General features: G+C 41.4%; 1 protein-coding gene across 1 annotated transcript in view; it reads left to right on the forward strand.

Moving 5' to 3' along the window:
* The window catches only part of ANXA5 (annexin A5), a 32,779-nt gene extending 13,053 nt beyond the window's left edge, over nucleotides 1–19,726 (forward strand). Inside the window, exons 3-13 of the mRNA XM_040237373.1 lie at nucleotides 874–958; nucleotides 2,286–2,380; nucleotides 3,556–3,669; nucleotides 5,551–5,641; nucleotides 8,317–8,396; nucleotides 8,828–8,884; nucleotides 14,032–14,125; nucleotides 14,972–15,067; nucleotides 16,761–16,819; nucleotides 17,021–17,143; nucleotides 18,583–19,726. Coding sequence (XP_040093307.1) covers nucleotides 874–958; nucleotides 2,286–2,380; nucleotides 3,556–3,669; nucleotides 5,551–5,641; nucleotides 8,317–8,396; nucleotides 8,828–8,884; nucleotides 14,032–14,125; nucleotides 14,972–15,067; nucleotides 16,761–16,819; nucleotides 17,021–17,143; nucleotides 18,583–18,645 — 957 coding nt within the window. The 3' untranslated portion in view covers nucleotides 18,646–19,726. The remainder of the gene's footprint in view (nucleotides 1–873; nucleotides 959–2,285; nucleotides 2,381–3,555; nucleotides 3,670–5,550; nucleotides 5,642–8,316; nucleotides 8,397–8,827; nucleotides 8,885–14,031; nucleotides 14,126–14,971; nucleotides 15,068–16,760; nucleotides 16,820–17,020; nucleotides 17,144–18,582) is intronic.
* The last annotated feature ends 3,018 nt before the right edge of the window (nucleotides 19,727–22,744 follow it).

A 22,744-nucleotide genomic window follows, 5' to 3' on the forward strand; every position in this document is an offset into this window, starting at 1 on the left:
TTTTCCTTGTAGGAGATTGCGCTTCCATGCCTTCATAATAAAACACAAGTGATTATAAACCAGACAGGCATTCTCAACCTCCATTCCTTGTAACTGTTTATTTCTCAGTTTTAGATGGAACCTTGCCAGGAGTTGTGAGGTACTTCAGGAACATTTATTAGTAAAAATAAATCCTGGGAGCCTCCTTTTATCACAAGATAAAAATTTATGGCTCAGGATTAGTAAAGCCTTTGGATTCTAAAGATCTAATGATATAAACATTTTTTAAAATATTAAAATACTGGGATGATTAAAAGTACTATATATGATAAAATAGTAAATTTTATAAATAGAATATTCTGATAATTCTAATATATCTTTATACAACTCTAAATTCAGAAATTTGTATTCTTCGGGCACATGAGCAACTGAGTATCTTTTCAGGTTTTGCCGAACCTTCAAATCCCTAAGAGATAGGACTAGATGTATTAAAAGCATCGCTTAGAGTTGAGTGTTTAGGGTAAGGCATCAAATTCTAATACAAGCTGAGCATGCATGCAGATCAAAGTGATGAGAGACTGAATGGGAAACAAGCCTGGAAGGAAGCGCCCTCCGTGAACATGCTGGTGAGGCTTGCTCACTGGGGCGGTGCCTGCAGGCAGGACACCAGCCTTCCCACTCCTGGGAGTGCAGGTGGGCCCGGAGAGCGCGTGTGCTGAGTCTGTGCACTGAATCTGTGCACTGCTGATCCACGTTGTAATGGTGTATTTCCCATTTCAAATGAAGCTATGTATCTTACTAAATTAATGTAAAGTCTGAACATGATATAGAGGAAATTTATGCTGTTTGTGGTCTTAGTCATGCCGTTAATAATAAAAAATGTTCCCGAGCCAGGTTCTCAGAGGCACCGTGACTGACTTCCCTGGATTCGATGAGCGGGCTGATGCAGAAACTCTCCGGAAGGCCATGAAAGGCCTGGGTAAATTCAGCCTTCTTTTTGTTCTAAAAAAAAATGTGACACTTGTTTTTCTGAACAAAAAGTCTTGTTTTACAGTAAGACTAAGTTTAGAATATTTTGAGCTGAATGTACATAGAAGGAATAGGTAATTGAGATGACAAAAATAATGACTAACCATCAGTATTCAGTCTGTAGAACCGGACAGGAGTTAAATTCAGCCTCTTAATTTTTTTAGCTTTTCAGCTTTACCTGCACAGTAGCTGATTGAGTAGACAAGCAGACATATCTGAGGGTGATGAGATATGTAGCCTTTTGCTCTCAGTGTCTGATCAGATATCTGATTCTGTAAGTGTCTTACATCCCACTGTCTTCTCTTTTGCTGTTTTTTTTTTTCCCCTTTTTTTTTTTTTGGCCCTTTTGGAAACCTCTCACCATGGGAATTCCCGCAGATAACTGCTCCCCGCCTCAGGCTCCTCCTACACTAATGTCCGTGTGAACGGCTCCATCTTTCTCAATCTTGCTGCTCTGACCCCAGCGCTCTGCGTTCTGAACGTCTCGTGAGGTCTCCTGCTATAGCAGGGCCACGTGCAGGCCTTCTGGCCTTGCACGGCCTTCCCTGGCGTTCCAGCCCACTTTCTCGCCAGCTCACATCACCGCCTGGTGTGTCCCCTGACCCAGCTGCTCTCCGGTGATGAGGAAAGACCTGCATCTTCCTACTGCTGAGCTTTTCCTGAATTCTAAAAGCCAGTTTCCCTTCTTTGTATCACTGTCAAAAGCCTGTCAAAATCTTTTCATCCTTTAAGACTCTTTTGGGTGGGATTTACCTTTTCCAAGAAGCTTTTCCCAAAACTGTCTTCTACTACTTATCAGCTTAGGGAACCTCCTCTCCTCTGAACCCCCGTGTAACACCTGGACCTCTCCTAAGGTCCTTGTCACATTCTACCTTAGCTTGCGATTATTTGTATTTTTGTATTTTTTTTTCCCTACATTGTTTGTAACTTGAAACCAGGGTCTGTATCTTTTCTCCTTTCTCAATATCCTGTAACTCCCAACACATTATGTCTTGTGAAGAAGTGTTATTTGAATAACTTTTGTTTCAAGAAAAAAGTAGGTGCATTAGTTTTTAAAAAGTGAGAAGAATTTTTGCATCTACTTTATCATGTTTCGGGGTAGTATGCATTGTTGGAAATAGTAACATTTTCATATTGTAAATTTTGCATTTTAATAAATGGTTTAATAAAATATTTTTTATGAGGCAAGGAATTGAAGTGACTGGGGACCTGGTTACAAAGGGTTTTGAGAGAGGGGGCACGGGAGCCGTGGTGTACTGGTTCAAATGTGATTGCAGGCACGGATGAGGAGAGCATCCTGACTCTGTTGACATCCCGCAGTAATGCTCAGCGCCAGGAAATCGCTGTGGCTTTTAAAACTCTGTTTGGCAGGGTAAGACCGTACGTCATCCCAAGGTAGAACTGTGAGAGCAGCTTTATCTTTTAAGACTGGTTTGAAAATCTACTGATATTCTTTTGTAAATATCATTTATTTTATGATCCTGACATCCTGTTCCCCCTTTTCTCTTTTCTGGTTTCTTAGTTGTGAGCTGTTGGTTAAGGTGCTCACCCAACTTACTTTCATGTGGCTGATTTTCCTTGCTTGACACCATAAGTCACTGAAAGATCTCATGGAGCTAACGGCCCTCTTCCCTTCTGTGTTTCATAGTCAGGATTGTTGTAAACCTGTATTGCAGCATGTTTTGTTATGACGCAGTCACAGTCTGATTCCATTGGAGGGATGTTTTAATAAATGATTTTTAATTCATTGGTTTAAATGTTCTTACTTGATTAACAACACAAAACTAAATTTGTTACTAAGTGAATTAGTACAGACATGAAAAGCTGAATGTACTTTTGTTATTCTGACAATTTTTGTTCACTATTTCGAGAAACAAAAAGGGGAAAAAAAGAAAGTATTTTAAACACAAGTTCTGTTTACCTGTGTCCTGAAACTGAAATGGATGCGAAGTACTGCTTTTATCTTTGAAATTACACAGACAAGTTCCCCATAGTAGCAACTGTCCTGCAGTAGTCAGGGACATAGTGATGAACATAATCTGTTATGTTCTGAAATACATAATCCATTATGTTTTAGAACATACTCTGTATTAGAACATAGTATGTGTTGTATTATAGTATTATTAGATATGGAGAGAAGAGAAAACATTGTTTTGTTTAGATTTAGTAGGCCAAATTTTATTCCTTGTAAAAATGCATTTATGATTTTTGGTAGGGGGGTATATTTTTGCAATAGACATGGTTCTCAGAACAGTATTTTTAAAATATTTTAGCTTACTTTAAAAATAGTTTTTAAAATCTCTGAAAGTAAGAAAAACATCTTAAAAACAAATGCCTTGACACATGAGTGTCTTTACTTTGCTCACATGGTAGGTCAGATATCAAAAGTACATCATGCCAAGCTGTAGGGAATTGTTTATCTCATGCATCTTACTTGGAGATAGCAATGTAAAGACTTCATTAGTGCAAAGGGCTGTTGTTCATGTTTAAGAAGAATCTCCTTAAAGTTTCTACCTGGTTCACAACTTTATATTTTCTGTGTCTTAGGACCTTCTGGATGACCTGAAATCAGAACTGACTGGAAAATTTGAAAAATTAATCGTGGCTCTGATGAAACCCTCTCGGCTTTATGATGCCTATGAACTGAAGCATGCTCTTAAGGTAAAAAGATATGTGCAAGGAACATTCTTGTCATGAACAATATTATTTTGTGTTGATAATTACTTGATGGTGTTTTTTATATTAAAACAAACTGATTTCACTGAGGATTTCTTGAACAACAGAATTGTAGGAGGCAATAAGAAAAGGAGGGAAAAAATGACATGTATATTATTTAACCCTTTTGTATAGTTAACTCAATAATAGTGTTTTTTTTTTAATTTTTAATATATTTTACAGACTTTTATGTTTTATTTCATGCTTGTTTCCTAATTTTGAGATATGTTTTCAAAATGTTACAGATTAGTTATTCAGTCCTTTAGTTTGGAAAGTGAAAGTGAAGTCGCTCAGTCGTGTCCGACTCTTTGTGACCCCATGGACTGTAGCTTACCAGGCTTCTCCAGGCCATGGGATTCTCCAGGCAAGAATACTGGAGTGGGTGGTTTGGAAAGTTACCTGATCAGGAAACAATATTGTCAACAGTTTTAGCTTAAAAGATGAAGTTTTGAAGTGAAGAGAACTTTGGGACTTTGAGATAAGAAAGATTTTCTAGTACCCTTTTGTACTTTTCTGTACTTCTGAATACTAAAATGAAGCAGCTGGTAAGCTTGATATAATTTAATTGTAGCAAGTAACTTAAATGTATATTCCCTTGCTTCCTGTTTGGAATGTTGTATAAAATACGGCTACATTGAATCATTTGTTTATGTTTAGGGGAGTGGAAGTAACTCAGCCCTTAGTATCCGGGTTTTGCATGAGCAGACTGAAATTAACAACTAGATCATCATGTAGCTCAGGTGGAGGCAAGAGAGGGCTTGTCAAGTTAGAGCCTTTCCATGCTGCTTCATTTTCTTACAGTGATTCTCTGGAATAAAGAAAATCTTTTTTCAGCCTTCTGAAATGTTACTGAAAGTGAAAGTGAAGTCGCTCAGTCGCGTCCGACTCTTTGCGACCCTGTGGACTGTAGCCCACCAGGCTCCTCAGTCCATGGGATTCTCCAGGCAAGAATACTGGAGTGGGTTGCCATTTCCTTCTCCAGGGGATCTTCCCGACCCAGGAATCGAACCCAGGTCTCCCTCATTGCAGGCAGACGCTTTAACCTCTGAGCCACCAGTAGCTAAAATTTTGCCAGAGCATAAACCTAGTTTTTTTCAGTGTTTCATTTTTGGTAAAGAAACAGAAATATAAAGAAATCAAGTCTTCAGTATGTTATCTTTTAAAATTAAGTTCAGCTGCGTCATTGCTTGTATCTTCTAGTTTAGCGATGTAGATAAGACTTCTATCAGGAAGGAGAACAAACTACAATTACTCTTCAGAACTACAGACAGCAAGTGCCAGTTCCTTTATACTGATCCAATAACTGGTTCCTAATAGCTACGCCATGGTACATTTAATGTTACCTTCATTATAGAATTTCCCTGTGATCCAGAGAGCACTTAATTTGAGGGCAGAGCTGCTTATGCTTTGAGGTATATGACTTAAGTATCAATGTTCATCTGTGTAAATTTATGTAAATTTTTCATTTTAATATTTTACTATTTTTATTGTTTCCTGTTTCCTTAAAATGTTTCATTTTTAAACTATTTAGAATTAAACTGATAAAATTACAAATTTATGTGATCTGTTATATTTTATGTATACACATAACATACAATAAACATTTTTTATTAGACAAAAAATGATAAAATTGTCTTTAGAAAGAAAATTAATATGAAATTTTGTATTTCTATAACTAATAGAACCCATATACAAGAAGTGAATGTTATGTTGGATAATATTTCTGTATTTTTGCAATTTGAATAACAGCTATTCTGGGAAAATCACTTTCTTTTTAATCTTATTAGCATTTTTTTTTCATTCTATAAAAAATAAATCTCCAAACAGGGAGCTGGGACAGATGAAAAAGTCCTGACAGAAATCATTGCGTCAAGGACACCTGAAGAACTGAGAGCCATAAAACAAGTTTATGAAGAAGGTAAGTGTTTCGAATTATATTTCCCTTCGTTTTTACTGTCACTGTTTCATTTCTCCAAAGTAAATGCAGTTCTTTAGAGTTCCAGGAGGTAGGCCATACACAAATGGATGAGTGAATGAATGAGTAAACAGATAAGCGACAATTCAAAGTAGTTTCTCTTTCAGGAGGAAAAGACTGCCTTTTTTCTGTACCTGTAACTATTTTAATATTTGTAGAAACCTTCTGATGAGGATGGAGCTCATTTTCACACAGGATTTATAGTCAGTGTAGGAATATACAGGTTGTCTCTTTTGCACTAAATTTAAGATGTAAGTGGTCTTTCTTCTTTAAAAACATTGCTTTATGTTAGTAGAAGTTAAAAGTTACTGAAAAGGAAACCTCGCCCAAATCAGAGGTGATATTGTCTGAGTACATGTATGTTGTTTTAGCTAAGCACAGTACTTGACTACTCTGCATTTTGACTTTTCTTTTTTTTAATAAATTTGTGTGTGTGTAAAAAATCTTTGATTTGATCTGAAGCATATCCTGTAAATGGAACCAAAAGAATGTAATGAAAAGTAGAAGCAGAGTTCTTTTCTCATCAGATTTTTCCCTAGAGGACTCTGCCCTCTGCCTGGCTGAGGAGAATCAGACCATCCAGGCTGTCAGCCCAGTCAGCAGGCCTCCAGGCCTAGTACCTGCAGCTTGGAAAACAGGTTCCTGTCTCGCCATTAGTTTGTTCATCTTAGAAATGACACTGGAACCCAGCTACTTAGAACTGTGAACTCTGTGGCAACTAAATAATGACCTTTTGAATTGCTGGATCTTCCTTTCCTGCTCCTGTTTTTATTGTTGGATAGGGCCAAGCCACTAAAGCAAAGGGGATATATGTATCTCAGGGGATATATGTATCACTGTTGATTCTTACCTGGTATAATATTCAGCTGTCTCTTTCCGGGGATGTTGACACTGATGGGTGAGCCTTTGTACTGCTGGATGGCAGATGTGGTGCCGAGAGGATAGTAGCTGTGTGTGGTCCGTCCATTCCCTGTGTTCGTGTCCCCCTGCTCTGTGTCCAGCAGTGAACTGGCTGTCATGAAGGATGCAGAAGATGCTCCTGTCCTCAAGGAGTTTGCAGTCTGTTTCTGATGTGACTTAGAAAAACGTCAAGAGTTAAAGGCTAGTAAAGGTCAAAACGTGTTTAATGCAAGAATTCACTCAGGGAAGAGAAGTCATAGTGGCTTTGGGTGTTGAGGGAGGCTTCACAGTGTAGTCGGACACTGAGCCAGGGCTTCCAGGCGGGATGGGCTTTGCATGGGTGAAGTGGGCATTTTCAGTCTCATGCACCCGCTGAGTGCCGTGGTATGGAGACAGGGTTGAGGGACAGAGAGAACCTGACTGGTGGGGGCATATGCCCGTCCACAGTGGAGATAGGCTAAACGGAACAGCTGCAGTCAGCCTCTGTTTCAGGTGGTCTCGTACGGCTAGAGTAGAAGCTTGGGCATGCCTCAAAGGCACTGTAAGCTCCTGAATGGATGGTGGGGGGACAAAAGGGACAATTGAGGGAGGGGGGAGACTTGAGACTGATTAGGTAGCTGTATTGGGGGAGGTAAGCTGGCCAATTGTGGCTCAGCCTGGGTTGGTGGGAGGTATGAGGCAAATACATCAGAAAGAGGAGAAATATTTAAAAGCATTTGATGGTTGATTATATATGTATAGGTGTTGGAGTAAAGGAAGGAATAAAAAATTCCATCAAAATTTTTGTATTTGAGCAACTGATTGAAATAAATATATATCTCTTTTGTACTTCTAGAAGGAGAAGTTTCAAGCTTTTAGTTTGTCTCCTTTCAAATAACGAAGTATTTAAATGCCTTGGAGTAACACCTTCAGTGGGCATAGTGGTAAAGCATCTGCCTGCCAGTGCAGGAGATGCAGGGATGATCCCTGGGTTGGGAAGATCCCCCGGAGAAGGAAATGGCAACCTACTCCAGTATTCTTGCCTGGAGAATTCCATGGACAGAGGAGCCTGGTGCAGTATCATCCATGCGATTGCAGAAGACTCCATTAGCGACAGACTTTCACTTTCAGTACCTTCTGTAGCTGTTCCTTTAATAGCAGCTGGTAGAGAGACAGTGAAAGGTGCCTCTGGACTTGTGCAAATCCTCGTTCTCCCCTTTGCTGTGGTTTTATGTTGAACAGCTGGAAATAGAGGGGGGAGGGACATATTTAAAAATATCCCTGCTGTCTCTCAGAAATAACTCTGTTGCAGAGGAGAAATGTCCTGTTAGGGAAAAGCCATTCCCAAAGGAAAAAAATTCAGAATATTAGACAGTGGGAGACCTTAGGAAATGAATCATGTAAAATATTTGAAAGGAAAGCAAAGCAAAAATTTGAAGTTAAGATTGATTATATTTTAGAAGCTTCCCAGCATCATCCGGTATCTACATAACTGCATTGGTTGAGAGCATTTCTAAAAGACTAAGTCATGATTTAGGTTTGAACCAAATGCTTTTGAGAGACTGTTTTCATCCAGCCTCTCACTCCAAGCATTTACCAGTCTGTAGAGCACTCAGAGAAGGATAAACTATTATGCTAATTAAATATTTCTTCTTTCATGTCTCCCATTTGACTCATGTGGCAAGATACTCTTTTCCAGTTGACAGAAGCTGTAAATAAGTGACGTTATTCTGTTGCAGAGTACGGCTCGAGCCTGGAAGATGATGTGGTGGGGGACACTTCAGGGTACTACCAGAGGATGTTGGTGGTCCTCCTTCAGGTATTGACTAGAGGCTATTTGTGGTTTGACTAAAAATCGAAAGCTGGACAAGTCTGAAATTGGTTAAGTAAGGTCACTTAAAATTCTTGTAATTATTTCTGGTACTTGCTTGATTCTGGCTGTGTGGTGCCAGTGTGTGTTTGTATTTCAGCATATCTGACCTGAATTCTTAATAGCTAACTCATAGTTGCTTCTTTTTTTTTAATACCACTATCCTCTTTTATTCATAGATTTTTAAAACCAAAAGGGTTAGGTTGGTTTGGAACAGTGCTTGTGTGATAATCTAAAATATTGCAGAATTGGTAAGATCTTAATAAAAGCATATTGTTCCTAAGAGAAAAAGCTCTATGTGCATAACCATCTGGTGGAGCTATTGTGTTTTTTGAATGAAAATGCTCATGTCATCCAATAACGTGACGTATCTCTTCTAGGCTAATAGAGACCCTGACGCTAGAATTGATGAAGCACAGGTTGAACAAGATGCTCAGGTAAGTGCGACTTAGGTGATGACATAAATGAAAAGAAAACCATGCTAATGGAAAACCATAACGTCTTATGCTGCCTGCTAAGTCACTTCAGTCGTGTCCAACTCTGTGCGACTCCATAGACGGCAGCCCACCAGGCTCCCCCGTCCCTGGGATTCTCCAGGCGTGAACACTGGAGTGGGTTGCCATTTCCTTCTCCAGTGCATGAAAGTGAAAAGTGAAAGTGAAGTGGCTCAGTCGAGTCTGACTCTTTGCAACCCCATGGACTGTAGCCTACCAGGCTCCTCCATCCATGGGATTTCCCAGACAAGAGTACTGGAGTGGGGTGCCATTGCCTTCTCCATAACATCTTATAATAGCATCTGAAAGTAACCGAATGGGTTATTTACGAATCACAAGACACATGTAAGTCAGTGTCGCTCATTTTGATCTAGACCACAAGGTATTTTATCCCAAAGCTGAAACAGAAAAAATTGCATATAAATATTGAATTCCTCCTGGATGTGTTACTTTTCTTTAGATTATGGAACACTTCCAAAATAGAGAATTTTACAGGAAAACCAGGTGTTATGAATGCTACCGGCAATGTGGCAGCCAGTTTCTTGGCAGGAAAGGGCAAACAAGAAAAAATAAAGTATTTTAGTGATACATGGTGTTTTATTACGTAAGAGATGACACATTATTGTAGTATTTGAAGATTCCATCTCCTTTTCCTTGATAGAATTGTAAATGGAATTGTCCTTTCGTCAGTTGCTCTTCAGCGACTCCCTAATGAAATTTTTGTACCTAAGTTGCTTTTAAATCCCATTATAGTCTGAATGTGGTTTGTAAAGTAGTCAAATGTAGGAAATAAGTGCTGGGAAATAAGTAGTCAAATGTAGGAAATAAGTGTTGGGAAATTTGAAACACGAGACCCGAACACTGGAAAATGTTAATAAAGGAATTACCTTGGTTCCTAGAAGCACATACCAGAGTCCTGTCTCTCCAGGCACATTTCCCGTGTAGGCTTACCTCGGAGATAGTCTGGGTTTGCTTCTGGACCGCCACCCTAAAGTGACTATCAGAATAAAGCAAGTTAGAGAAATTGTCCTGCTTTCTCAGTGCAAATAAAAGTTATGTTTACACGATACCTCAGTAAGTGTGCAGTAGCATTATATCTAAAAACAGTGTATCTCCCTGAAATGAACAGTGCTCGAGCTCAGTTGCAAAGTTGTGTTCAACTCGTTTCGAACCAATGGATTGTAGCCTGCCAGGCTCCTCTGTCTATGGGATTCTCCAGACAAGGATACTGGAGTGGGTTGCCATTCCCTTTTCCAGGGAATCTTCTCAACCCAGGGATTGAACTTGTGTTTCCTGCGTTGGTAGGCAGATTCTTTACCACTGTGCCACCTGGAAAGCCCTAAATAAAAATACTTCATTGTTAAAAAAATGCCAAAACAACTACATAGTAACATCAAAGATCACTGATCACACATCACCGTGACAAACATAATAATAATGAAAAAGTTTTAAAATGTTGTGAGAATTACCAAAATGTGACCCACAGAGACAAAAATGGGCAAACATTGTTGGAGAAATGGTTCTGGTAAACTTGCCTGACTCCGGGTTGCTTACAAACCTTCAGTTTGTGAAAAATGAAATATCTGTAAAGCATGCAGTAAAGAGGTATGCCTGTAATAAAATGCAAAATTTTGATTGTTAGATATTCACCATTGAAAGAGAAAAAGCTATATTCACTCCTCCAGTTGACTGTTCACTGTGAAGCAGCCTTTGGATGTGTGATCTGACTTTGTTAATAGAAAAGAGGAGAACGTTACTCTAATCTAAATTGGGTCGATATCATTATGATGTTAGGATGCTATCATCTCTGTGTGTGGCGGGAGAAGGAAAAGGAAAGGAATGTATGCGGGGGGATGTCTGAAATATTTGACGTTTTCCTCATTATCCCTTATAAAATGCAAACCTGTTGTGTCCCATCTTTGTTTAAAACCTTAAAAACCTTCAGTGGAGCTGAGTGTCTGCAGGATAAAGTTCAGGCCCCTAAATGTGGTTTTGTCATCTGTCTCTCGCTTTCTTACGCCTCCAGCTTTCTCCTCCCGCCCTGCCTCCGCTCAGTCACCTTTCCTCCTCAGGGCTCAGCCCTCCTGTTGGCTCCTTGCAGGTCACCCTGCCCGACACCCAGGCGTCCCAGGTGCTCCTTGCAGGGAAGACGGGAGCATCTCAAGCTTCCTCTCACGGCCGTGCCACCTGACCTGGAAGCTGCCTGTTGACCTGAGTGCCCACCCAGGGCATAGGGTTAGCACTCAGTAAAGAACTGATGAGTGAGCCAGTGTGTAACTCTAACATAGAGGCATCATTTCTCGTCTATAAATGAGGAAGATGAAGCTCAAGGGTTTGAGAAACAAGCCCGTGGCCCCCACTGAGTCGCAGTGGAGCTGGAATTTCCACCTGGGCTTCTCTGCCTCTGAAGCCCTTCCTCTCTCACTAGACCACAGTCTTGCTGTTCTTACCTGTTAGTTCCTCTCTCTTATTTCTCCCTCCCCAAAATGTGCTTATTGAAATAGATTGGAAGGAAAGATCTAGCTTCGCCTTGGCCTTGAGGGAACAAAGCTGATGCAGCCCGCACACTCGTGCTCCCCAACGTTAGGGCTTTGAGTGGCTGAGATGAGCCCTGTGGCGTTGTGTGCGGTTCTGTAGGAGCCGTGCTGGTCACACTCTGAGTCTCAGGAGTGGAGTCCTGGCTGCTGCTTAGGGCCCGTGGGCACCATGAGAGGAGCAGCCTCAGCCGTCTCTGGGGCCCGCAGCAAGGCCTGCGTTAGCGGGCGGGGCCCTGCTGGTGTGATGGGAGCCCTGCTGCGAGGTGAGGCCACGGAGTGCGAACTGGACATTCTCACCTCCGTTTCACTGATTGCTCTGCTCGGAGCACGCACTGTAGAGGTGCTTCTCAGACTTGCAGTGTGCCTGTAAATCCCTTGAAAGTGAAAGTGTTAGTCACTCAGTGTCTGACTCTGTGCGACCCCCCCATGGACGGTAACCTGCCAGGCTCCTCTGTCCATGGGATTCTCCAGGCAGAAACACTGGAGTGAGTTGCCGTTTCCTTCTCCAGAGGATCTTGCCAACCCAGGGATTGAACCCCGGTCACCTGCATTGCAGGCAGATTCTTAACTGTCTGAGCCAGGGGAAGCCCTAATGAGAACTTCAGATTTCATAGTTCAGAGTAATCCAAGACATCTAAAGGGCCCTTTCATAAGCTTTTGAATTTTTTTCTCTGCTGATAGCTGGCATCAAGAAGATTCGTATTATTTCAGGAATTTGGTAAGCCTCAGTGAGTCATTCACCTGGCAATTGAACATTCTGTAGATAATTCGCTTGTTTAAAAAAACATTTTTAGTATCTTGATCTGATTTTACTTCTTCCCACACCAAATCTTTATTTTATACTTTCTGTGGAGAGAAAGTTGAGCTCTTAAAGGAAGGAGGGACAAGGAAATCAATATTTATTGAATTCCTCCTATTGATTGCCTAACACTGTTCCATGAATTCATCATGTGAGCTATAGAATCCCCATCAGTAACTATAGAAACAATATTCTTGTGTAGATGAAGACACTGAGGCTTAAGGAGCGATTAAGAATTCATCTAACATAAATAAATACAAACACAGATAAATACAAGGCCCAGGTCTTTTTCTGATTCCTAAACCTCTGTATTTTTTACGGGAATCGGAGGTTATCACACTGCTTGGGGGAACTGAAAAGCCCCTTAGAGAAGCAGGAGAGTGAGGAGGTGTGAGGATCCCTCAGCTAAAACAGCCCCATGGATATTGGGCCATTTTAACCAGATGACACCACCCTTTTGGCAGAAAGTGAAGACGAACTAAAAAGCCTCTTGATGAAAGTGAAAGAGGAGAGTGAAAAAGTTGGCTTAAAGCTCAACATCAGTAAACGAAGATTATGGCATCTGGTCCCATCACTTCATGGGAAATAGATGGGGAAACAGTGTCAGACTTTATTTTTGGGGGCTCCAAAATCACTGCAGATGGTGATTGCAGCCATGAAATTAAAAGATGCTTACTCCTTGGAAGGAAAGTTATGACCAACCTAGATAGCGTATTCAAAAGCAGAGACATTACTTTGCCAACAAAGGTCCGTCTAGTCAAGGCTATGGTTTTTCCAGTAGTCATGTATGGATGCGAGAGTTGGACTGTGAAGAAAGCTGAGCACCGAAGAATTGATGCTTTTGTACTGTGGTGTTGGAGAAGACTCTTGAGAGTCCCTTGGACTGCAAGGAGATCCAACCAGACCATTCTAAAGGAGATCAGCCCTGGATGTTCTTTGGAAGGAATGATGCTAAAGCTGAAACTCCAGTACTTTGGCCACCTCATGCGAAGAGTTGACTCATTGGAAAAGACTCTGATGATTGGAGGGATTGGAGGCAGGAGGAGAAGGGGACGACAGAGGATGAGATGGCTGGATGGCATCACCGACTCGATGGATGAGAGTTTGGGTGAACTCTGGGAGTTGGTGATGGACAGGGAGGCCTGGCGTGCTGCGATTCATGGGGTCGCAAATAGTCGGACATGACTGAGCGACTGAACTGAACTGAAAGAGACTATGGAGTTTTATCATATATAATTGAGCAACCCATTCCAGTATTCTTGCCTGGAGAATCTCGGGCGAGGGAGCCTGGTGGGCTGCCGTCTGTGGGGTTGCAGAGAGTTGGACATGACTGACGCAACTTAGCAGACTTAGCAGCAGCATCGAGCAACTACTGAGCAAGCATAACACACATCACAGACCGCTTCCTGGCCTATAAATGGGTGGTGTCTGAGCAGTGAGGCAGTTAGAGCTCTCGGCCACACATGTCTTTGCTCTTGTTGATTGCTGGTCATGGTAGACACTGTGAACACATTTATCCTAGCACTGTTGTCTGGCTTCATTGTTTTGTGCCATTAATTTGCTGCAGCAGAGTTCAGTGGTGAGCTTTGAGGTGGCTCCAAGCTTAGTGAACTGAGTTTCAGAGTAGGAAATATTAGAATTGAAATATAAATAGGAGTCAGGCAAATTAATATTCAGGGAATACAGCACATGTGTGATTAAGAACCTGGAAATGAGACGCGAGAACAATTTATTAATTGATTTTTTTTTTATAGGCTTTGTTTCAGGCTGGAGAACTTAAATGGGGAACAGATGAAGAAAAGTTTATTACCATCTTTGGAACACGAAGTGTATCTCACTTGAGAAGAGGTGAGTGATAAAAATGTGTATGGATACAGGTACTTTGATTAATTTTGAAAGTAAAGAGCCAGTATGCCAAAATACCTGATGCATAACAGGCTTTTACTGAATGAATCTGGTTTGGTTTTTTCTTCCTTTGGTGACCTTGGGAAATCTCATAATTCTCTTTGCTGCCATTGTACGTTTTAGAAAACTCGAGACCCTTATTCTGCTCTTTGCTCTCAGGGTAACGAGGGAGATAGGCCACTAGACTGTTCCTCGTAGTCACACATCACTGAGCTGTAGGAGGTACCTCAGCTCCGCTCTGGATTTTCATCGGTCTTTCTAGCGTGTGGTAGAGTTCAGCTGCGAGTAGCAGGGAACCCTGCTGAGAGTGGCTTTAAGGTGGGGCTCTCTGTCGGGCGTTGCTTGGCTGGTTTGGCAGGACCCAGGCTCTTTGTGCTTGCTGTTCGGCTGTTCTCTGCTCTGGTTCTCTTTCTCATCTCCGTACCTCATTGTCACAAGATGGCTGATGTTGCTCCAAATGTTTTCGCAGCAAGAAGACAAGGGTAAACTAATCCTATTCATTCATTACTTTTAGTTAATAAGGAAAGAGAAAGATTTTTCAGAATCCTCTCCAGCAAATTTACCTTTGGGTCTTATTGGTTATAACTAGTGGGAAATGAGTGAACAAAGAACATTTATAATCTGTTGTTTTGAGCTTGGTACATTGAGACTCTGAGCAAAATCAAGGTTTGTCAGCAAGGATAAAGGGGAAATTTGTGTTTGGTCGGACAGTACCTGGGTAGAGTAAATGTCTTCTTTCTGGAAAGAGTGGTTCCTATGTGATTAAGAAATTGTCTTCATGTTTTCTAGTGTTTGACAAATACATGACTATATCCGGGTTTCAAATAGAAGAAACCATTGACCGGGAGACTTCTGGCAATTTGGAACAGCTTCTCCTTGCTGTTGGTAAGTAATTTTATAATGTATATAATATTCATGGTGTTAAGAGCTAAAGTATTTCATTCAGTTGAAGCTATATGTAAAAAATAACCATCAATTTCTTTATATAAAAAGAGAGCTTAGTCATGACATATGGGTGAAGCAAACTTCTAGATTTCCAATTCAGAATCAGCTTTGATGTTGCAAAAAAGTGAAGTATCTGGTTATTTCATTTTATCTTATGGAAACACTAAGAGAATTTTTTTTTAGAAATCACTTTGAAGTGGTATTAAAAATATTACTATTTCATTGTGAACTTGAAGTATGGGTATTATCTCAAGAGGTAAACATTTTTCTTGTAAATGTTATTTTTGATACCTGTGGAGTTTTTTCTTTAGAATACCACTGTCACAGTTTTGAAGCATACTGAGAAGTTGGGGTCTGATTTAGAAAAAGTATCTTTGCTATAATGGAAAATGTGATAGTGGTTATTAACCTGAGTAAATAGTTTAGAATTTTATTTTAGCTAAATATTCACAATAACGTGGAAAATTGGAGGCCGAATTTGTGCATTTTACTGTAGCATTATTACATACTCTCCAGATCCAGGGAAAATCAAGTTTGTGAGTTTGCTGTAGTCCCAGTTTTCATGAGTTTGGAGTGAACCTCTGTCTGCTGTTGGTTCCAAGTATATGGTGTTGAGCTGAAGTTTTTGTGCTGTCTTCTGGAAAAGAAGCTCAATGTGTGCACGAACCAGCAGTAACAGTAGCCTTTCATTTCAATCTGTAGTTAATGAATCTTAATAGAAATCTTTTAGATGGTCTGTTCAAAATAGAATGCACAGAAAAGTTATGACAGTTTTAGTTACCAGTGGCTGTTTTTCTTAAGCATTGGAAAAGAGAAAATACAGCCTCCAGTCAGCGATTTGTTATTTTTGTGTATTAAGTGTTCCTGTTCTTTTTTTGGCCATACCATGCAACTTGTGGGATCTTAGTTCCCCAACCAGGGACTGAACCCAAGCCTTTGGCAGTGAGAGCACGGGGTCTTAACCACTGGGCCACCAGGGAATCCCCTGTTTTTGAATATTAAGGAACTTCTGTGTGATAGTTTCTGGAACTAGTGGACTTGGTTCTGAGGAGTCCTGACATACAGTAGATGTGTACATGTTCAGCGAAGGTGCTCTTCTCTTTGGGTGTTTCTACCAAACAGGCAAGTCTCATTCTGCTCTGTGTGAATCCTGGATGTTACAGAATACACAGGGAATACCTAGATTAAGATTCCAGGCAGCTGGTCTGAGGTTTGCCAGAGTACATAGGGTAATGGTGTGCATTGTTTGCTTGAATATATTGAAGTGAAAACTCCTAGGAGATTTGTATAATTTGGGGGGATGAAGAAGGTTATGGCTTAACAGCGCAGGCTGCCAAAACTTTGGCAGAAAGGTGGTCATAGCAGAAAGGGGATGAAAACCGTGCAGCAGCCCTGTGCCGCGTGGCTTTCTGTGTAGACTTCAGAACTCTGAGGAGAACTCAAGCCACTGTCTCTGGAGATGCTCTGTAGCAAGGAAATCAGGGCAGCTTGTGAATGAGCAGCTCTTTCACCTGTGTTACTTTCATGCTTGTGTTTAAGAAGAGCCATAGGCATGAGGCACCTTTGATTTTAATTACTTCGTCCTTTTCACATTAAAATAGCACGTGACCATTATATTCATTTATTTTCTTAGTGAAATCCATTCGCAGTATACCTGCCTACCTTGCAGAAACCCTCTACTATGCTATGAAGGTACGTGCATGCCTTGAATCTTCTAAATTATCTAATATGTTTTAGAGAATAGACCTTGAGGTTTTTTTTTTTTTTCCCTCGTTAAAACAGGTGGTAAATTCTACTAATTGTTTTACTTTATTGACTCGCCCAACTCAGGAGAATTTGATGCTATAATTGACATTTTTAAACAATGCGTGTTTCTCTTTTTCTTTTTCAAAGGGAGCTGGAACAGATGATCATACCCTCATCAGAGTTGTGGTTTCCAGAAGTGAGATCGATCTGTATAACATCAGGAAGGAGTTTAGGAAGAATTTTGGCACCTCTCTTTATTCCATGATTAAGGTAGGAAAACCTTGCTTTAAATTATGTTTGGAAATCCTCAGCAAGACAATAAATAGCGTGGAAGACATGGATGGGAGAACCCGATTCTCCTGTCACCTTTAAAATTCGAGTTGCGTGAATAGAGCTCTGAGGCACAGAATTTGGCCTAGTGTCTCCTGAAGTGCAGATGCTGGCTCCCGGGTGAAGCGTTGGCTCTCGGTGAGGCTGAGGCTCCAGGTGAGCTTAGGAGTGTTATTTAGTAGTGGTGACAGATGACTCACTAGATCCAGTCTTGTCCACAGTGATGTTTGTTCTTTCTGCCTTTTATCAGTTCCAGCTATCTTTATCAGTTTCTCCTTTCTTTTATTAATGTATCAGTCTTTTCTTGCTTGCCTGTTATCACCTGGTTTCTAGTACTGGTTCATAGTTCAGCAAGGAACCAAACAGGTCATATTAGGTATAAGTAAATTTCATGCATTGGAGAAGGAGATGGCAACCCACTCCAGTGTTCTTGCCTGGAGAATCCCAGGGACGGGGGAGCCTGGTGGGCTGCCGTCTATGGGGTCGCACAGAGTCGGGCACGACTGAAGCGACTCAGCAGCAGCAGTAAAGAGCTTAAGTATTGCTATCATTTTTGTTCTTTTCAAAGCAAGGGACACTGGTTTGTGATTAAATTTGGCTTAAGCCTTCTGAGTTTTTCTTTCTTTTCCCTTCCTCCTTGCTCCCCTTCATTCCTTCCCTCCTTCCTTCCTGTCTCTATCTTTCTGTTTGATAAAGGGGAGTGTACTGCTGCTGCTAAGTCGCTTCAGTCGTGTCCAACTCTATGCGACCCCATAGATGGCAGCCCATTAGGCTCCTCTGTCCCTGGGATTCTCCAGGCCAGGGTACTGGAGGGGGTGCCATTGCCTGAGTTGTGTGCAAAGCAGTGTTTCAGTTGAGCAAGCTTTTTCCTTGTGTGTGTTTGTGAGATGTGGCTCGGCTGATGGGCACTACAGAGTCCTCCCGGTGACTCAGAGCTTGAAACATAACTGATCACACATACCTGTGCGTGGGACAAGCAGAGGCAAAATGTACCTTGCCCTCCTGTCTGAGGCAAAGCCATACAGCCAGGCAGTCCAGTGTGGCCCACAACCCCCCATGGCCAGACATATACTGTGTGACAGAGACATAAGTTTGTTCAGAAAGCTTGAGTTGAACATGGTTATAAAAGCTTCCCTGTTCTCTGTGTTAATTGAGGGGAGAACACACTTCACTGTCTTAGATAGGACTGAGCTTTTAAGGGGTAAAATTAAAAGGTAAACATCAGTCTCATCAGTAGGATACTCTCTAAAACATCCCTGATGTGAAATCACTCGGAGAAAAGTCGTATGAATAAAACATGTTACCAGATCTGTCTTAATGTTTTCTTTTCTGTGGCTTCTGTGAGTCATGAAGGTTAACGGAGTGCATTTGGGTTTCAGGGGGACACGTCTGGGGACTATAAGAAAACCCTCCTGCTGCTCTGTGGAGGCGAAGATGACTGACAGGAGCCTGGGGAGCCGCCCCACGCCGTGTCCGCCCGGCACCACTGCCTTCTGCAGCGCAGCTCACCACACTCTGCACGCCAGTGCTGAGCACACTGCCTTACTCACGCTAGCATGCTGTGGCCAAAACATAAATGTTGTAGAAGAATGTAGCAGCGCTCCTTTCTGATCTTTAGTTAAGATCTTTCTCTTTAACTGTTGTAGCACCAAAGTGTACTTATGTTACTAGGACTAAAGTCTGAATCGTTTATATTTTCCTGTAAGAGGCAGACTGCTTTCACCCTTTTTTAAAAGCTTCATTTATATTAAATTGATAACCATATTACCTTAGTCAGAGCCTTAGCCTTGAAATTGTGAACTCCTGGAAGTGTTATTAATCAAGTTTGCTACCAAGTTAAACCAAAAAAATTGTAATGGTTGCAATCAAAAGATTAGTGAGTAATAAACATTTCCGTCTTCCTGAATTTCTCGTGGTGGGTGTATGTCTAGAAAACTTATTTGATTTACATATTGAACAAGGATATATTTGTTTCAGGCTGATCAGTTGACAGTGTTATCAGTTGACCACTGAATTGTCGAAAGTTTTTAAAAGTTGACTTTTGGTTGAAAAGCATGAAATACAACACTGCAGAATGGATTTCCTGTGCAGTAGGGGATGGGAGGAGTTGAAGTGGGGCACTTCCCTGGTGACTCAGACGGTAAAGCGCCCGCCTGCCAGTTTGGGAGACATAAGAGATGCTGGAGTGGGGAAGATTCCCTGGGACACCCACTGGCTACCTACTCCAGTATTCTTGCCTGGAGAATCCCCTGGACTCTCAGAGGAGCCTGATGGGCTGCAGTCCATGGGGTTGCAGAGTCAGACACAAGTTACCCACTAAGCACATGCATAGCATCTAATAAGCCGTTAAGCATTCTCATTTACTGGTAGCACGTTTACGTGGGCATCAGTTAAAGCAGTGCTAACACTAGTTGCTTATTGGGAAAGGTTGATTTAAAAACTTAAACTAAAAAACAAAACCCAAACATTCCTGATGTGAAAGTCACTCGGAGAAAAGTCATATGAATAAAACATGTTACCAGATCTGTCTTAATGTTTTCTTTTCTGTGGCTTCTGTGAGTCATGAAGGTTAACGGAGTGCATTTGGGTTTCAGGGGGACACGTCTGGGGACAGCCCTCCTGCTGCTCTGTGGAGGCGAAGATGACTCATGTGAGCCTGGGGAGACGCCCCACACTGTGTGTATCTTGTCCATCTGTACATCTTAAGTAGAAAAATGTTTATTCAGATCCTCTGTCCATTTTTAAATCAGATTGTTTTTTGTTGTTACTATTATTTGAGCTCTTCATATATTTTGGATATTACCCTCCAATATTTTGGATATTAGCCCCTTATCAGGCATAGGATTTGCAAATATTTTCTCCCATTTGTTGGTGGCCTCTTAATTTTGTTGATGGGTTCCTTTGCTGGGCAGAAGCTTTTCGACTGATGTAACCCCACATGTTTATATTTGCTTTTGGTGTCCAGAAAATCACCACCACGACTGATGTCAAGGAGGTGGCCATCCATGTTTTTCTTCTGGGAGTCTTGTGGTTTCAGGTCTCGCATTCACGACTGTAATCCGTTCTGAGTTACGTCCTATATATGGTGTAGGTCCAGTTCTACTCTTTTACACGTGGTGTCCAGTTTTCCCAGCACTGTATCCTGGAGAATATTCTTTCCCTATTATATATCCTTGGCTCCTTTGTCGAACGTTAATAGACCATATATCCCTGGGTTTATCTCCGTGCTTTCTAGTCTGCTGTGTTGATCTGTATAAACTATATGTCTCTTTTTATGCCAATAGTTGGTGTTAGTCACTCAGTCGTGTCCGATTCTTTGTGACCCCGTGGACTGTATACATCAGGCTCCTCTGTCTGTGGAATTGTCCAGGCCAGAATACTGGAATGGGCTGCCATTCCCTTCTCCGGGGGATCTTCCCAACCCAGGGACTGAACCCAGGTTTCCTGCGTTGCAGGCAGATTCTTCACCCTCTGAGTCACTAGGGAAGCCCTTTTAAGCCAATGCCTTACTGTTTTGGTACCACAGCTGTATAATGTAGTTGAAAATAAGGAAGCATGTTGTCTCCAGCTTTGTGTTTCTTTTTCAAGATTGCTCTGGCCATTTGGAGTCTGTGGTTCCATAAAAATTTTAGGATTGTTTGTTCTATTTCTGTGAAAAATGCTATTGAGATTTTGATAGGGATTGCATTGAATCTGTAGATTGCTTTGGGTCACATGGACATTTTAACAGTGTTAGTTATTCAACTCATAAGTATGGAATATATATCTTTCCATTTTAACAGTATTAATTATTCAATCTATAAGTATGGAATATATATCTTTCCATTTATTTGTGTCTTGAACTTCTTTCATCAGTTTCTTAGAATTTTCACCTCCTTGGTTAAGTTTATCCCTAATTTTGTTTTTTTTTTTTGATGCTGTAGTAAATGGGATTGTTTTCTTAATTTCTGATAGTTATAGTGTATAGAAAGGCGGGGGGGGGGTTGTATATATTTTCTTTATCCTGTAACTTTACTGAATTCATTTATTCTAGTAGTTTTTGGTAGTGTCTTTAGGGTTTTCTTTTTAGTATCATGTCATCTGTAAATAATGACAGTTTTACTTCTTTCAAGCTGCTGTCTCTGAGCAGGGGGAACAGGCCAAGGATGACTGATCATAACATTCCTGTGGGACATTTGCGTGCCAAGCCCCAATGGCCACCAGAGCCAGGCAACTAGGAGGTGTCTCGTGAGCAGCAGCTTCTGTGACTGCTGCACCGGACCAAGTGTGCAAGCAGTCCTGGGAGATCCTGGCAGTCTGGGGCAAGGCGGAGTGAGTGTGCAAGCAGTCCTGGGAGATCCTAGCAGTCTGGGGCAAGGCGGAGTGAGTGTGCAAGCAGTCCTGGGAGATCCTGGCAGTCTGGGGCAAGGCGGAGTGAGTGTGCAAGCAGTCCTGGGAGATCCTGGCAGTCTGGGGCAAGGCGGAGTGAGTGTGCAAGCAGTCCTGGGAGATCCTGGCAGTCTGGGGCAAGGTGGAGTGAGTGTGCTCGGGTGAGGTTTATGGTAAGACTGTCTCAGTCTCTCCTCCCAGCTTCATTGGAGGTTTTTCCTCATTTTTCTGAGCATAGGAGTCACTTAGCTAGGAGTTTTTTATCTTTTTCATCCCCCACAGAGGAAAATTTTGCCTTCTTAGCTGTAGATTTAGTGTCCATTAGAGATGATAAATTCAAGATCCTTCTATGTCACCATTTTGAACCAGACTCTTGGTTTTTCTTCTTCTTCTGTTGATAAGGTGAATTACATCAACTGATTTTGTTGACTTAAAAAAGATACACAGCATGAGAGATGTGAGTTAAGTTTTATTTGGAGCAAAATGAGGACTGCCACCCTGGAGACAGCACCTCAGATGGTTCTGAGAGACTGCTCCAAAGAGGTGGGGTGTGGGGGAAGGTCAGTTTATGTGATTCTGGTGAAGGGAGAGTTCATGCAGTCAAGTATTTATCATACAAAAGGTTTTCTGCTAGTGATGAAGAGCTGATGTCACCATGAAGGGATTTAGTACTTTTATTGGATATGAAGAGATGCAAGCATCGGGCTCATAAAATCAGTTCCTGAAAATAACTATTTCACCAGTCCTCCTGGAGCAGAGTGCTTCATTCCTGTTGTCCACCCTGAACTCTTTTCAGGCGTGTCAAAGGTCGACAGCTGCACGCAGAGGACTCAGTCCCCACGGAGGCTGATGGCAAACGCCATTGGTGAGCGCCGGCTTTTTGTCAACAGTTTTCGATTCTTGAACATCTTGCATTCCCAAGATGGAACTGCACTTTGTCAACAATGCTTCATCATTTTTATGTATTGCTGGATTTTTTTCTAACACTTGTTTGAGGATTTTTCTGTGTTCATGTGGGATACTGGCCTGTAGTTTTCTTGAAATACATTTTTGTCTAGTTTTGATATCACAGTAAGCCTGCCCTCATAAAATGAATTGAGAAGTATTTCTAATCTATCTTGTGTGGGTTTATGTAGAACTGGTATGAAAAATTTCCTGTTTCCTTTTATGTTT

Source organism: Oryx dammah, unplaced genomic scaffold (assembly GCF_014754425.2).
Source record: "Oryx dammah isolate SB20612 unplaced genomic scaffold, SCBI_Odam_1.1 HiC_scaffold_3, whole genome shotgun sequence".
In the NCBI taxonomy this organism is placed as follows: Eukaryota; Metazoa; Chordata; class Mammalia; order Artiodactyla; family Bovidae; genus Oryx; species Oryx dammah.